The sequence below is a fragment of the Kogia breviceps genome, chromosome 17 (assembly GCF_026419965.1).
Source record: "Kogia breviceps isolate mKogBre1 chromosome 17, mKogBre1 haplotype 1, whole genome shotgun sequence".
In the NCBI taxonomy this organism is placed as follows: Eukaryota; Metazoa; Chordata; class Mammalia; order Artiodactyla; family Physeteridae; genus Kogia; species Kogia breviceps.
The window spans coordinates 11,884,787-11,900,126 of NC_081326.1; the positions used below are offsets into that span (position 1 = coordinate 11,884,787).

The window sequence follows — 15,340 nt, forward strand, 5'->3', positions numbered from 1 at the left end:
CTAGCCTTATTGTGGTAAACATTTCGCAATCCTCACATTGTGCTCCTTAAACTCACACAGTATGTCAATTATATCTCAATAAAGCTACAAAAAAACCCTAAATTGACTGTAATAACAATAAAAAAAAGAAACTGAATCAATAATAACCTTCCAAAACAGAATAGGTTCAGTGGTGAATTCTAGACTTATACCAGTTCTCTACAACCTCTTCTAGAAGATAGAAATAGATGGAATACTCCTAACTCATTCTGTGTGGCCAGCATTACTCTAATACCAAAACCAGACAGACATCATAAGAAAAGAAAACTGTAGATCACTAGCAAATTGAATCCAACAATGTATAAAGAGAATTATACACCACGACTAAGTAGGCTTTATACCAGTTATGCAAAACAGGGTTACATTCAGTATAATTCATTCAAATATAATTCATTGCTTTAACAGGCTAAAGAAAAAAAATCTTCATCATCATCATTATCAATAGATGCAGAAGCATTAAACAACACCTTATTCATGACAGTTGTCAGCAAACTTAGAGGGGAACTTCTTCAACTCCCTAGAGAACATCAACAAAAAACCTACAGCTAGCATTTAGTGATGAGAAACTAGCAACTTTCCTGCTAGGATAAGAAACAAGACGAAGATGTCCCCTCTTACCACTCCTCAACATCATTATGGAAGTCCTAGCTAATTCAGTAAGGCAAGAAAAGGAAATAAAAGGTACACAGATTGGGAAAGGATAAATAATATGCCTTTGTGCACAGATGACATGATTGTAGGACATGTGAAAGAATCAATCCCCCACCACCAAACCCCCCCCAATATTAATAAGCAGTTATAGCAAGCTTGCAGAATACCAGGTTAATACACAAAAGTCAATCATTTTCCTATATACCAGCAATGAACAAGCAGAATTTGAAATTTAAATGCAATATCATTTACATTAGCACCTCCCCAAAAGAAATATTTAGATGAAAATCTTACAAAACATGTACAAGATCTATATAAGGACAACTACAGAACTCTCATCAAATAAATAAAACAACTAAATAAATGGGGAAATATTCCATGTTCATGGATTGGGAGACTCAGTATTGTCAAGATGTCAGTTCTTCCCAACTTGATCTATAGATTCAGTGCAATCCCAATAAAAATCCCAGCAAGTTATTTTGTGGATAGCAACAAACTGATTCTAAAGTTTATATGGAGAGGCAAAATACCCAGAATATCCAACAGAATACTGAAGAAAAAAGAACAGTCAGAGAACTGACAGTACTGACTTCAAGACTTTCTATGAAGTTACAGTAATCAAGACAGTGTGGTATTGGCAAAAGAACAGACAAATAGATCAATGGAACAGAATAAAGACCCTAGAAATAGACCCAAACAAGTATAGTTAACTGTTCTTTGACAAAAGAACAAAGGCAGTACAGTGGAGAAAAGATTGGACATCTACATGCAAAAAAGTGAATCTAGACACAGACGTTACACCCTTCACAAAAATCAACTCAAAATGGACCACAGACCTAAAGGAATCAGGCTCCCTGACTTCAGACTATACTACAAAGCTACAGTAATCAGAACAGTATGGTACTGGCACAAAACCAGAAATATAGATCAATGGAACAGGATGGAAAGCCTAGAGATAAACCCACGCACATATGGTCACCTAATCTATGACAGAGGAGGCAAGAACATGCGATAGAGAAAAGACAGTCTCTTCAATAAGTGGTGGTGGGAAAACTGGACAGCTACATGTAGAAGAATGAAATTAGAACACTCCCTAACACATACAAAAAAATAAACTCAAAATGGATTAAAGACCTAAATGTAAGACCGGACACTATAAAACTCTTAGAGGAAAACAGGCAGAACACTCTATGACATAAATCACAGTAAGATCTTTTTTGATCCACCTCCTAGAGTAATGAAAATAAAAACAAAAATAAATATGACTGAAACTTAAATGCCTTTGCACAGCAAAGGAAACCATAAACAAAACAAAAAGACAACCCACAGAATGGGAGAAAATATTTGCAAATGAAGCAACTGACAAGGGATTAATCTCCAGAATATGCAAACAGCTGATGCAGTTCACTATCCAAAAACAACCCAATCAAAAAATGGGTGGAAGATCTAAATAGACATTTCTCCAAAGAAGACATACAGATGGCTAAAAAGCACATGAAAAGATGCTCAACATCACTAATGATTAGAGAAATGCAAATCAAAATTATGAGGTATCACCTCACACCAGTCAGAATGGCCGTCATCAAAAAATCTACAATGAATGGTGGAGAGGGTGTGAAGAAAAGGGAACCCTCCTACACTGTTGGTGGGAATGTAAATTGGTATAGCCACTATGGAGAACAGTATGGAGATTCCTTAAAAAAGTAAAAATAGAACTACCATATGACTCAGCAATCCCACTCATGGGCATATACCCAGAGAAAACCATAATTCAAAAAGATACATGCACCCCAATTTTCACTGCAGCAGTATTTACAATAGTCAGGACATGGAAGCAACCTAAATGTCCATCAGCAGAGGAACGGATGAAGAAGATGATATACACATACAATGGAATATCACTCAGCCATAAAAAAAGAACAAAATAATGCCATTTGCAGCAACATGGATGGACCTAAAGATCATCATACTGAGTGAAGTCAGACAGAGAAAGACAAATATCATATGATATCGCTTATATGTGGAATCTTAAAAAAAAGGGGGGGGAGTACAAGTGAACTTTTTTACAAAACAGAAGTAGAGTCACAGATGTAGAAAACAAACTTTTACCAGGGGATAAGTGGGGCAGGGGGAGGGATAAATTGGGAGATTGGGATTGACATGTACACACTATTATATATAAAATAGATAAGTAATAATAGATATTACTTATAAAATACTTATAAGTATTTTATTATAAATATATATTACTTATAAAATAGATAATAAGAACCCACTGTACAGCACAGGGAACTCTGTAATGACCTATATGGCAAAAGAATCTAAAAAACAAAAAAGAGTGGATATATGTATATATATAACTGATTCACTTTGCTGTACACCTGAAACTAACACAACATTGTAAATCAACCATACTCCAATAAAGATTTAAAGAAGAAAAAGGGGGGCTTCCCTGGTGGCGCAGTGGTTGAGAATCTGCCTGCCGATGCAGGAGACACGGGTTCGTGCCCTGGTCCGGAAAGATCCCACATGCCGCGGAGCAACTAAGCCCGTGAGCCATGGCCACTAGGCCTGCGCGTCCGGAGCCTGTGCTCCGCAACGGGAGAGGCCACAACAGTGAGAGGCCCGCATACCGCAAAAAAAAAAAAAAAAAAGAAAAAGGACCACAGACCTAAATGTAAAATGCAAAAACTATAAGACTCCTAGAAGATAACATTGGATAACATTGGAGAACACCTAGAAGAACTTGGGCATGGCAATGGCTTTTTAGATACAACATCAGAGCACAATCTATGAGAGAAATAATAGATAAACTGGACTTCATTAACATTAAACTTCAGTGCTCTGCCAATGATTATATCAAGAGAATAAGACAAGCCACAGACTGAGAGAAAATATTTGCAGAAGACACATCTGACAAAGGACTCTTACCCAAAGTATACAAAGAACTCTTAAAACTCAACAAGAAAAGAAACAACCCAATTAAAAGATGGGCAAAATATCCAGACACTTCACCAAAGACAGACAGATGGCAAATAAGCATATGAAAAGGCGCTCCACATCATTTGTCAGTAGGGAAATGCAAATCACGTGTCACCAGGGAAATTCAAATGAACACAACGAGATACCACTACATACCTATTAGAATGGCCATGGGACTTCCCTGATGGTCCAGTGGTTAAGAGTCCGCCTTTCAGCACAGGGGACTGGGTTTGATCCCTGGTGGGGGAACTAAGATCCCACAGGCCCCAGGGTAACTAAGCCTGTGTGCCCTGGAGCCCGTGCACCACAACTGCTGAGCCTGTGTGCCACAATGAAAGATCCTGCATGCCGCAGCTAAGACCTGACACAGCCAAATAAATAAATATTATTTTAAAAAGGCCAAAATCCAGAACATGGACACCACCAAATGCTGGCAATATGTGGAGCAATAGGAACTCTGAGTCATTGCTGGTGGGAATGGAAAATAGTGCCATCACTTTGGAAGACAGTTTGGTGGTTTCTTAAAAAAGTAAACATACTCTTATGATATGATCCAGCATTCACACTCCTTGGTATTTACCCAAAGGAGTTGAGACTTATGTTCCCACAAAAACCTGCACACAGATGTTTATAGCAGTTTCATCCATATTTGCTAAGACCTGGAAGCAACTGAGTTGTCTCTAAGATGAATGGGTATATGTAAATATATATATATATATAATAACAGTGGTAGACCCAGACAATGCAATATTATTCAGTGCTAAAAAGAAATGAGCTACAAGGCCATGAAAAGACATGTGAAACTTGAATGTTTATAAGTGAAAGAAGCCAATCTGAATAGGCTACATACTATATGATTCTAACTACATGACTTTCTGGAAAAAGTCAAACTATGGAGGCAATAAAAAAAAAAAAAATCAGTGGTTGCCAGAGGTTACAGCAGAGGGAGGAATGAATGGGTGGAGCACAGAGGATTTTTAGGGCAGTGAAGCTATTCTGTATGATACTGCAATGGTGGATCTGTTAAAACCCATAAAACGTACAGCCCCAAGAATGAACCCTAATGTAAGCTATGGACTCAGGCGATGGTGATGTGTCAGTGTAGGTCTGCGGGGCTGCTGAGGGATGGGTAGGCGATGAGTATGTGGTGGCAGGGGGCATACAGGCATTCTCTCTGCTTTCCACTCAGTTTTACTGACCGTAAAAACTTGTAAGTAAACCGTTTCAAAAAAAGAGCAAGTGATTTAGTGGTGGGGTATAATAAAGAAGTCAGAAAACTTCTATTTTTGGTGTTTTAGAAAATCCCATATCTCATTCAATAGAGTATAGTTATTGCTGCTTAAAAAAGCTATACACTTTAACTTTCTGAAATTTGAATATCAATTATATATTGAATGATAGTATTTTGTCAATGTTGCATTTCCTGAATGTGGTAATCAGACTGTGGCTGTGGAAGAGACAGCCCTTGTTCTTAGACGGCGCCTGATGAAGTATTTAGGGATGGAGTGTCATGATGCCTGCAGCTTACTGGTTCTGCAAAAAGTAAACGCCGCCCCCTCCCCGCCACTGTTTCTAGTTATAAACTAATTGTGGCAAAATAAGAAACGGTGACTTTAGGTATTCATTGTACTATAACTTTTCCTTAAGTTTTAGTTTTTTCAAAATAAAGTTGGGGAAAAAATTCTAAATGTTTTAAGTAAAATATTCATGTCCATGGTAAGATAGGCTGTTGGCCCACTTAAGAATGGCTGTGATCCAGAAGAATGACAATTCCAAGTGACAATTCCAAGTGTTGGTGAGGATGTGGGCACACTAGAACTTTCTTACAATGTGAAATGGTTCTACCTCCTCCAAATGCTAAACATAGTTACCATAACACCCAGCAATTTCACTCCTAGGAATATACCCCAAAGGAATGAAAACATATGGCCACAAAAAGACATGTACATGAACATTCATAGTAACATTAATAATCTCCAACAAAAAACAGTTCAAATGTTCATCAACTGGTGAGTGCATAGACAAAATGAGATATATCCATATGGCATAGTATTACTCAGCAGTAAAAACAACAAAAAACAAGAACTACAGTTGACCCTTAACAACATGGGTTTGAACTGCACAGGTCCACTGAATAGAGTTTTTTCAATAAATATAGTATCTGTATTTACATTTTACAGATCTTTAAATTAAGTGTGGGGGAAGTCTGTGTTTGATTAGAGATCACAGTATTTGGAATCTTTAGAAGTAGGGTTTGAGTCCTGATTCAGCCCACACAGTTTCAGCTTCCTGCCCTTGGGTGAGTCATTTATCATTTCCTTTGTTTCTGAGGCAGATAGCAGTATGTGGATTTTCAACTGCACAGGGGGTCGGCATCCCTAACCACCGTGTTGTTCAAGGGTCAACTGTACGGATACACGGTACAACATAGATGAACCTCAAACACATTATGCCAAGTGACAGACACAAAATAATATTACATTGTGTAATTCCATTTATATAGAATCTCAGGAATGGTAGCTCTCCAGACTGAAGGCAGATCAGTGTTCACGTGGGGTTGGCAGGTGGGAGCAGGGAGCGGTTTTGCCAGTGAGCACAGGGGAACTTTTTGAGCTGACAGAAATGTTGTAAAACTTTGTAGTGACTGTGCAATTCTATAAAAATCACTGAACTATGTATATTTGTAGTGGGTGAATTTTACTATATGTAAATAACATCTTAATAAAACTATTAAAAGACAGTCTTAGTTTAGCTCCGAATAAAAAGATGTGAAATGGTGGCTGTTTAAGGCTTCTCCCCGTGTGGCCTCTAGGTACTTACGGCGAGACATATCCTGCCATCGAGGATGACGCCCTCCCTCTCCCATCACAGCTGCCCTCCGCGCGGGAGCGCAGGAGGAACAAACTGAAAGGACTCGACTTTGTATGTATGATACGTCCTTTTCTTTTTTCGAGTTTAGGAATGAGAGGTCTGGGTTCTGACCCATGCTAAATTGGTGTAGTCCAATAAAGAGAGAACTTGCTCTGGAATAAGGTGGACATTGGTCTGAACCGAGGCTCTACCGCCAAATACTGGATGACTGTGAGCAGGTTACTGGACTCAGAAGGTCATCTGAGTTATAGCCTATCTGTAACTTATTCCTTTTATTGCTAAGTAATATTTCATTGTATGGATATTCCACTATTGTTTATCCATTCAGCACATGATGGACATGTGGGTTGTTCACACTTTTTCTGTTATGAATACTGCTGCTTTTAACATTTGCATACAAATTTTATAACGTTTTCATCTTTTGCTTGTGTGTGTGTGTGTGTGTACACACACATACCTAAGAGTAGAATCGCTGGGTTACATACTACCTACATTTAACATTTTGAGGAACTGCCAGACTTTTCCAAAGTGGCTGCACCATTTTACATTCCCACCAACAGCCTATGAAGGTTCCAGTTTCTCTACAGGCTGGCCAACATTTGTTAGCGAGTGTAAAGTGATATTTCATTGTGGGTTTGATTTGTATTTTCCTGATTAATGTTGTTGAACATTCTTTCTTGTGCTTCTTAGCCATGTCGATCTTCTTTGGAGACAGGTCTATTCAAATCCTTTGCCCATTTTCAAATCAGGTTGTCTTTTTATTATTGAGTCCTAAGTTCTTTATAGATTCTGGATACAAGTCCTATATTAGATATATGACTTGCATCAATGATGGTGTCCATCGAAACACAGAAGCTTCTAATCTTGACAGAGGTACAGCTTATCAATCTTTCTTTGCTTGCGCTTTTGGTGTCGTATCTAAGAAACCATTGCCTAATAGTGTTTCCTTCTAAGAGCTCTTAAAGTTACATCAATGAAACCACTTTGAGCTACTTTTTGCAAATGGTGTGAGGTATAGGGGTCCAAATTCATTCTTTACATGTGGATGTTGTTATTCTGGTACCATTTGTTGAAAAGACTCCTTTCCCCTAGTGAATTTTATTGGATTTTCTGCCCATAAGGGCTTATTTCTGGACTCTTCTGTTTCATTCGTCTATGTCTATCCTTATGCCAGTACTACCCTGTCTTGATTTTTTTTAAAAAAATTTATTTTATTTCTGGCTGCGTTGGATCTTTGTTGCTGCACATGGGCTTTCTCTAGTTGCAGTGAGCGGGGGCTACTCTTCGTTGCGGTACACATACTTCTCATTTCATTGGCTTCTCTTATTGCAGAGCACGGGCTCTAGGTGCACAGGCTTCAGTAGCTGTGGCTCACGGGTTCTAGGACGCAGGCTCAGTAGCTGTGGCGCATGGGCTTAGTTGCTCCACGGCATGTGGGATCTTCCCGGACCAAGGCTCGAACCCGTGTCCCCTGCACTGGCAGGCGGATTTCTCAACCACTGTGCCACCAGGGAAGCCTCTCGTCTTGATTTTATAGCTGAAATGATTCTTAGCCCCTACGTTTCAGATTTTCTCCTTTCGTGTTTTGTAATTCCCCACCTTTATCCAGCCTGGCAGCATTTATACGTTATCACAAATGCTACTATACCTTCATCTAAGCCTCTGCATGGATAAACATCAGGAGTTAGAATATAAATGCTGTAGATTTTCATTTGTTTTATTTTGTTCATCACACTATACGTTTATCAAGGGCGAGCACGTGTTTTTACTCACTGGTTTATTCTGAACATATTTCACATTAATGATCGTCTCTTAAGTTCTCTTTTCTTAATTACAGGATAACAGTCATCCTAACGTCCCACCAGATGGTCTCTCTTTAAAATCTGTATCCAGTGTAAATATGGATCAACTCAGAATGAGAAACGAGGAACGAATGCGAAAACTCAATGAACTTCAGAATAAACCTGTTAATACAGGTAAATGGCCAAGTTTAATAGCCAACAGCAGATTCTTGTGAGAACTCGTAAACCTGCTTCATGGAGGTTTTCACTAATGGCTGAGGGACAGAGGAAATGAGTATTGAAAGCCTTTGAGTTGTAGGGCCTAGAACACAGTAGCTATTCAGCAAAACCAGGACGAAGGATTAATTTTGCATCAGATTCTTTCTACCAGAGGGGGTACCCTTTTTTGAGTGGATTCTAAACAGGTAAGTTTCTGTGTATTAAATATATCCAGGCTTTGCTTTCAGCAGGGAAAATGCTGATTAGTATTGGCATTTCGCTTCCCTACTGAAGTAAGAGATTATCAGAAGTCAACTTTAAAACCTTGAGTTCTTTATGTAACACATCTATTATAAATCTGTAGTACTACAAAGAAAACTTTTTTACCTTTTTACTTGGCCTTCTGTACATAGATATAAACAAGAAATAGATATTTTTTGCTTTAAGTCAAAGTATAGTCTTCTCATCACGCTGGGCGTTGCCGTCTCCCACTGCTTTGGTGAACAGCAGGTAAAGCTCATCACCGAGCACAGGCAGGCAGGATGCTTCATCAGGCAACTAACGAGCTCCTCCGCCAGCCCTAGGCCACCTTCCTTATGGAGATGCTGCTACTCATTAGGATAATGGGACAATATTATAGTAATAAGCCTTATTAATTAGCTTTAGCAAATAGCAGACTGGTCTGTTTGGACAGTTCTCTTTATTGTGTTAAGCTACATTACAATAATTTTCTAATAGCAGTTTTCTTAAGATATTTTTTAGATCCAGTCTTTAATATTTGTTAATTTAAAACTATACTCAGTCTCTAGGAGTAAGGTGTCATGCATTCTGATGGTGGTAACTTCATACCAAATACCAGCAAACATGGTAAACTGATAGAGCAGTACTTTTCATATCATACCTGGAAAACTGTGGACAGTGGGAAAGGAATGCTTTCTTTTTGGCTAGAAGGCATTTTAATCTGTACTAAGAATTACCTATTCCTCAATTCCTTTTAGAACCAGTAAGTTGAATTAATATTGAACAGGGATATATACTTGAGAGAAAATAGACCATTTGAAGACTCTCCCCTTTTTCAGAAGGCTTTCAGCTTCTAAACTTTTTTTTTTTTAAACATTGTCCTTTCAAACAGGAGCTTTTTGGTACCATGTGGATTGATTACTCATTACAATGAACGCACACGTCCCTTTGCTGAGGTAATCCTTCACAGACCAGGAGATGTAATTTAAAAAAAAAAAAGAAAGAAATTGACATCACAGGGTAGGAAGACAGATTTTCCTATTATCTAGTAAGTAAAATACAGATATAGAAGTTGAGTATAACCAGTTAAAAGAATGCAACATAAGAGCTATATCTCTTAATGGAGTAAACACAACCTCTTAGATAAGGTGTAAGAATGGAAGTAATTTCATCCCCTGTCTAATGCTTTCCCAAAAGACCTTATTTCCTCAAAGCAGTGTTATATTCAATAGGCTAGGAATACTTCCAAAACCTTGCTAAATTGTTTGCATGGCATCCCTCAGGTGACACAGTAAGACTCCTGACACTTCTACAGTCAACATTTGGTGCCATCTCCTTTGCTATCCTTGAACCCCTTTGGGTGCTGGTACCAGTACCATGGAGTCACCTTGGTCAGTTGATCGTTTTTTGTTTCTGTTCCTGGGTTTGCTTTACTACCTCTAAAAGGAGGAGGTCTGAACAAAACAGGACAGTTTAGAACACAGTACCGTGGAGAAGCGCAGAGCTCTAATGGGTTAGACTACAGGAGACCTCTGTTCACATGACCTGCCTGCCGCCCGTGTTACCTGAGTCATGTCTCTCTTGCCTCCATTAGATGATGAGAGTTCACTGGTCGACCCTGATGACATCATGAAGCACATGGGTGACGATGGATCGAGCTCTGTAGCAACTGAGCTCTGGCTCCGCCCGGGCACCTCAGAAACGCTGAAACGATTCATGGCGGAGCAGCTGAGGCAGGAGCAGCAGCAGGTCCCTGTAAAACCAGGCACTTTCACTTGGTTAAAATAAATCTGTATTGGACCCAGTAGTGCCTTTTAAGGTAAAAGGAATGTGAAATCTGAACCTTTATGATATGTGCTACTTTTGGCCCATACTTGGCAGTTACTTATGTTCCATCTGTATATAAGGTGTATTTTTTCCATGATGATGTATATGATGTATATAGTATGTACATAAATAAAAGGACATGATTATTAATTTATATAATGTAGAACTGTATAGAATTACTTTTGCACAAATTTTGCCATAAATTAAGGTGGTAATGAGTTCTTGGAATCAACTACCGTATGTGCATTATTTAAAATTCTGCTTGTCAGTAAGATCAGGTGAATAAAACACAAGTGTCTTAACAGTGCTGTAAAACCAGAATACTTTGTCATACGTACATTTGCTTTTATCACTATTCAGAATAATTTTTCATTTAGTAAATATACTGGTTATAGCTGTTGCTATGTAAAGAGAGAATCAAATGTGCTTATTTCCATGTCACTTATTAACTACTGATTCAGTGTAAATGATGGGAGTTGTTAATGATTATATTCCCATGAGCCATGCACTTAAAGTGTCACATCTTTCTGCCTCTATTTTTATGCCAATGAAGGCATTATGTTTGCGATTTATATGATTTAACTACTTCTTGATAAAAATAAATTATTTTTATTACAAATGTCAATTTCTTATTTTAACTGGAATTGAGGGTTCTAGACAAGGTGTTCTAGAAGTTGAAGAGAGGCAGGAACACCCGGGGTAAAGGATGGGGATTGGAGTCCTTGCCGCACCACTGTGGACCCTTGGGTGAGTTAGTTTTTCTAATCACTCCCTCCCTAAGAGGTGCCTTTAAAAAGGTAAAGACTAATTCAAATTCTTGGAAATAATTCTTAGAGAGTCTAGCACCCTGAGTGACAGCTAAGAACACCCCCAGGCATTGACTGCACGTTTCCACTGATGTAATTAATGGGACAGAAGATCAGATAGGTCTACCTCAAGTGTGAAAGTTCTGATATTTTGAATTTCAGCTGCATGTAAATTGCATGCTAATGTTTGTAATCGAATCATTTATTTTAAAGATTTTTCTTCTTACATCTTCATCTGAAAGTAATATGAAAGCCTCTGTCTCTGCTAGAGAAGAGTCCTGCTATGATACCACAAAGTAACAAATCGCCAGGTCATTTGAAACACTTACCCTCAGGCCAGAAGGTCATGGTGGCTCCTGGCTCTAGCATCCAGCTGGGCTTGAGCAGGTCTGTGTCTTGGGGGTAATGTAGTGCACTTATAAATGCTCTGTTCACAGTGACTACTCATGATCTAAGAGATGCTACAGCAAAGAATGAACACGTCTCCTGTTTTTTAACACAACCATCAAAATAAATAGTCTTCACATGTTCTATTTTCCTTTTCATGCTCTCGTATCACTCAACTTGGACTCCGAGGACACACGATGGCAGCCCTGTAAACTGCTCCAAAGTTAACTTCAACTTTAGCTCCTTCTCTCAGGATTCAAATAGTGCAGCCTTATTCTGGGTTAATAAATACACAAAATATTAAATTATGAATAGCCTATAGTTGAGAAAGCAGGATATGGGGGAGGCTCTAATGCCAGAAGCTGGAAAGAAACTATCAGAACTAAAAGAACATTGAATTTACATGTAGCTGTGAATGAAAATATCCTTTCCCTAGGTGCATGGCTTTTAATTAAAAAAAAAAAAAAAAAAAAGTCAATGAAACATGGGGCTGTGGATTACACAGGTTTTGATTGCACTGATGAAATAATCCAAAAACTTTATTGACCTATAACCTGATTAGAATATGCCAGATGAGAATCAATATTGTACAGAAAGTTGTACAGAATTTTTTTACATAGAAAACTTTACATCTGTACCATATACATTTTATCCATCTGAAAAAATTTTCTACATCCACTGTTAATACGGAATGCTTGACAATCTTGTCGTTTTGTTTAACCATCAGAGCACAATTCACAGTATGAATACATTTCCAGTAAATCTAACCTCCTCAAACCATGCCAGATTTATTTTAATATATTCAACATTAAATTCTGTACATAGAGTAAAATCTAAATCAAGCCCCACCACCCAAAAGAAAAGAAAAGGAAGTGACAGCAACCGAGTCATTTTGCAGTGATTCAAGTTTCGGTCCATGAAGGATCATTCTATGTTAATGGCTCATCTTTAAAAGCCCCAAGAGAAGTGTATTACAGGTGGTTATGTCAGCAGGGATATTTTCTACCTTCTTTGCTGTTGATCGTGACAAGTGTCAGCCACAACAGCTTCTGGGCTTGTTAAACCCTCAAAGTAATCACCCCCTAAAAAAGGCAAAACCAAAATCCCCACAAAATAAAAAAAGACAAAAAGCTCAACCCAAATGTTTAGTGCATTTGACAAAATATTATAGGTACTTAGCAAATGAATAAGAAAATAAAGAAATAAAACAGTGCAGGAAGAACTATATAATGTTTTAAGATTTTTATATTACAGACCTGCATCTCTGTACAATTTTTCACAGAAGGATGATTACCAGTATCTCAGATAGCCTGAGTGTGCAAAAATCTTCAGAATACCATAGTTGCTTAGTATCTTTTACCATGAACAATAATTTCTTCTTCTCCCCCCAACCCCCAATTATAAACATTTTATCCTTCAAAATACAGCTCTCCTGAGTTGTACTTCTTGCAGAAGTTCAAATCTTTACACCTAGAGTTCTTTGGGTAAGTTTCACTTCCACACCTGCCAGAAATATGTGGGGCTCTCCCTGCCACCGAGGACAGGGAAGGACACGTGAGCATATAAGCTGACACTGTGGGGAAAAAAAGCGCATGAACCCAACAGGACAAACAATCCATCAGGTTACAAAAAGGGACTGGAGCACTGCAGGTTCGAGCTGAAGTTCTAAGCTTCTTTATCAGTAACCCTTAGACACTACAATTCAGAGAAACCATTTTTCAGGTAGGAAACCTCAGCTCCAGGGTCCTTTTGAAGAACGGAGGGATGTAAACGCCAACAGAAAAATCTTAACTTCCCATCATTGCTTGTTTATTCCAAGTTCCTGTTCAGGTGGTTGTGATATCTGAAAAACTACTCCAATTCGCAGAAAAAATCTTCTAAGAACAGCACGAAGTTCAGGAATCAAGTCAAATTGCATAATTTCACATAAGAGAGGGTAGTAGAATGATGCGTGAGCTTTGAACTGGGGGGAAACGAATTTCTCTGTTAGTAGCGCTTGCACTGCAAACCACAGAACCTCAAAGTGCCTTGAGAGGCAACCCACTTGGGGGCAATGCCCTGATGGGTGAGGACCGGAGACATGTCTGCATAAAGCAGTGACTACTGATCATGCAACTGAAAGACCGAGAAGTGTTCAAAACTTAATACATACATTATTCACTTGGTCATCTATCCTTATTTTGAAAAACATTTTCCATTACATTTCCTTGACAAACTTACCACAAACATTTAGTATTTATCATTGTTTTCCCTGGGTAATAAGCAAAAGAAGGAAGCCAAGCAAGAACCACAGCTGAGTTTTTATAAGCTATGGAGTATTGAAACTGCATCATCTTTTATTTGGTAAATAAAATTTTAATTTTTAGGGAAAATTCTACCTAATACTGCAATACAAAACAGGAGGTCTCCAGGCAAAGATTATACATTCTATATTTATAGTTCAACCGATACACTTTGTATTTTTGCTGTAGTTCTTTAACCTCTGAATACTAGTTGCCTGCCTATTTTCTGTCCTTTTCTGCTCTCCGCACCCCACAGGCTACAAGTAAGTAGTAATGACACACCGTGGTCAGAAAGCAAACTGGAATAAGGCAGACGGGGTGGAAGTCCTTCTCGGGCACTTGGCTGTTGGTGCCTTAAGTTACTTCTCCAAGCTTTACCTGGCCCACGGGTCAGAGGGACACACACGTGGACAGAGCATGCGACTTGGGATGGCTACGTGTGGGGCACCGAGTAGCATTGCAGGGCCTCTACAGGGTCCCAAACACCACCATGGCCTGACGTGTCAAAATTCAGGCCACCGGACTAGGCATTTGTAAACCTATTCAGGGATCACAGTAACCCGTTTCCATTTACGTGGGCTGAAAGTTGCTACATTTTTTAAAGAGTGAAATGTGTACTTCTGAAAACTGTATATATATATATATTATATATATATATACACACACACACAGCTATACATGTATATTTTATCTTTATTTCTACTGGCTTAAAAGTCTTAAATGAGTTTACGGCCCATTCACTAGATGCTCTGGGTCGCATGGAACCAATCAAAATGCCAAAGGAATGGCTGAAGGCTGGAGCACAGGCCCGGGGCCCAGACGCAGCCATAGTTGGGGGCGGATGGAGGGAGGGCCGGTCAGCAGTTTTGCAAATGGGGCAGAAGAGACTTCAGGGGGCAGGATGGGCGTTAACCATGTGCGGGGGAACCCAAGTCGCTTGCCAAGGTGTCTTTAGGATTCCTCCCCTACTGAACCCCTACAGAATCACTGACTGGAGAACAAAGCGGGGTGGGGAGGGAGCAGGGAGCGCAGCCGGACGCCAGTGAGGCTCGGGGTGCAGCACTTACCCTGTTGTCGCTGATCTTCAGGACTTTAGTTAGAAACAAAAGCAGTAAGTTAGTCCAGGCTTCGCGATGACTTTCCGATGTTAGGGTAAGGAAGTAACTCAGGGCTTCGCTGCAGACACTGCAACAGAAAAGGTTCCCTGTCACGTGTGCTCGCACACCTGGTATGACATTCACAGAGAACAAGTAAG

The 15,340-nt window shown here is 39.1% G+C and overlaps 2 protein-coding genes across 13 annotated transcripts in view; one reads left to right on the plus strand and one right to left on the minus strand.

Moving 5' to 3' along the window:
• Window positions 1-11,226, plus strand: part of CSPP1 (centrosome and spindle pole associated protein 1) — a 122,167-nt gene extending 110,941 nt beyond the window's left edge. For 10 of the 11 annotated variants that reach the window (XM_067018058.1, XM_067018063.1, XM_067018059.1 and 7 more), the window contains 3 exons: window positions 6,485-6,594; window positions 8,381-8,519; window positions 10,378-11,226. In XM_067018058.1, coding sequence (XP_066874159.1) covers window positions 6,485-6,594; window positions 8,381-8,519; window positions 10,378-10,571 — 443 coding nt within the window. In that variant the 3' untranslated portion in view covers window positions 10,572-11,226. Of the gene's footprint in view, window positions 1-6,484; window positions 6,599-8,380; window positions 8,520-10,377 lie in introns of those variants that run through there. The other variant, XM_067018062.1, reaches the window with a different exon arrangement.
• Window positions 11,227-13,030: 1,804 nt separating this feature from the next.
• The window catches only part of ARFGEF1 (ADP ribosylation factor guanine nucleotide exchange factor 1), a 132,446-nt gene continuing 130,136 nt past the window's right edge, over window positions 13,031-15,340 (minus strand). For both annotated transcript variants that reach the window (XR_010837351.1, XM_059042582.2), the window contains exons 38-39: window positions 15,153-15,270; window positions 13,031-13,766 (exon numbers count right to left, since the gene is read on the minus strand). Coding sequence is in view for 1 of the 2 variants with exons in the window: in XM_059042582.2 (XP_058898565.1) it covers window positions 13,602-13,766; window positions 15,153-15,270 (283 nt within the window). In the remaining variant the exon portion in view is untranslated. The remainder of the gene's footprint in view (window positions 13,767-15,152; window positions 15,271-15,340) is intronic.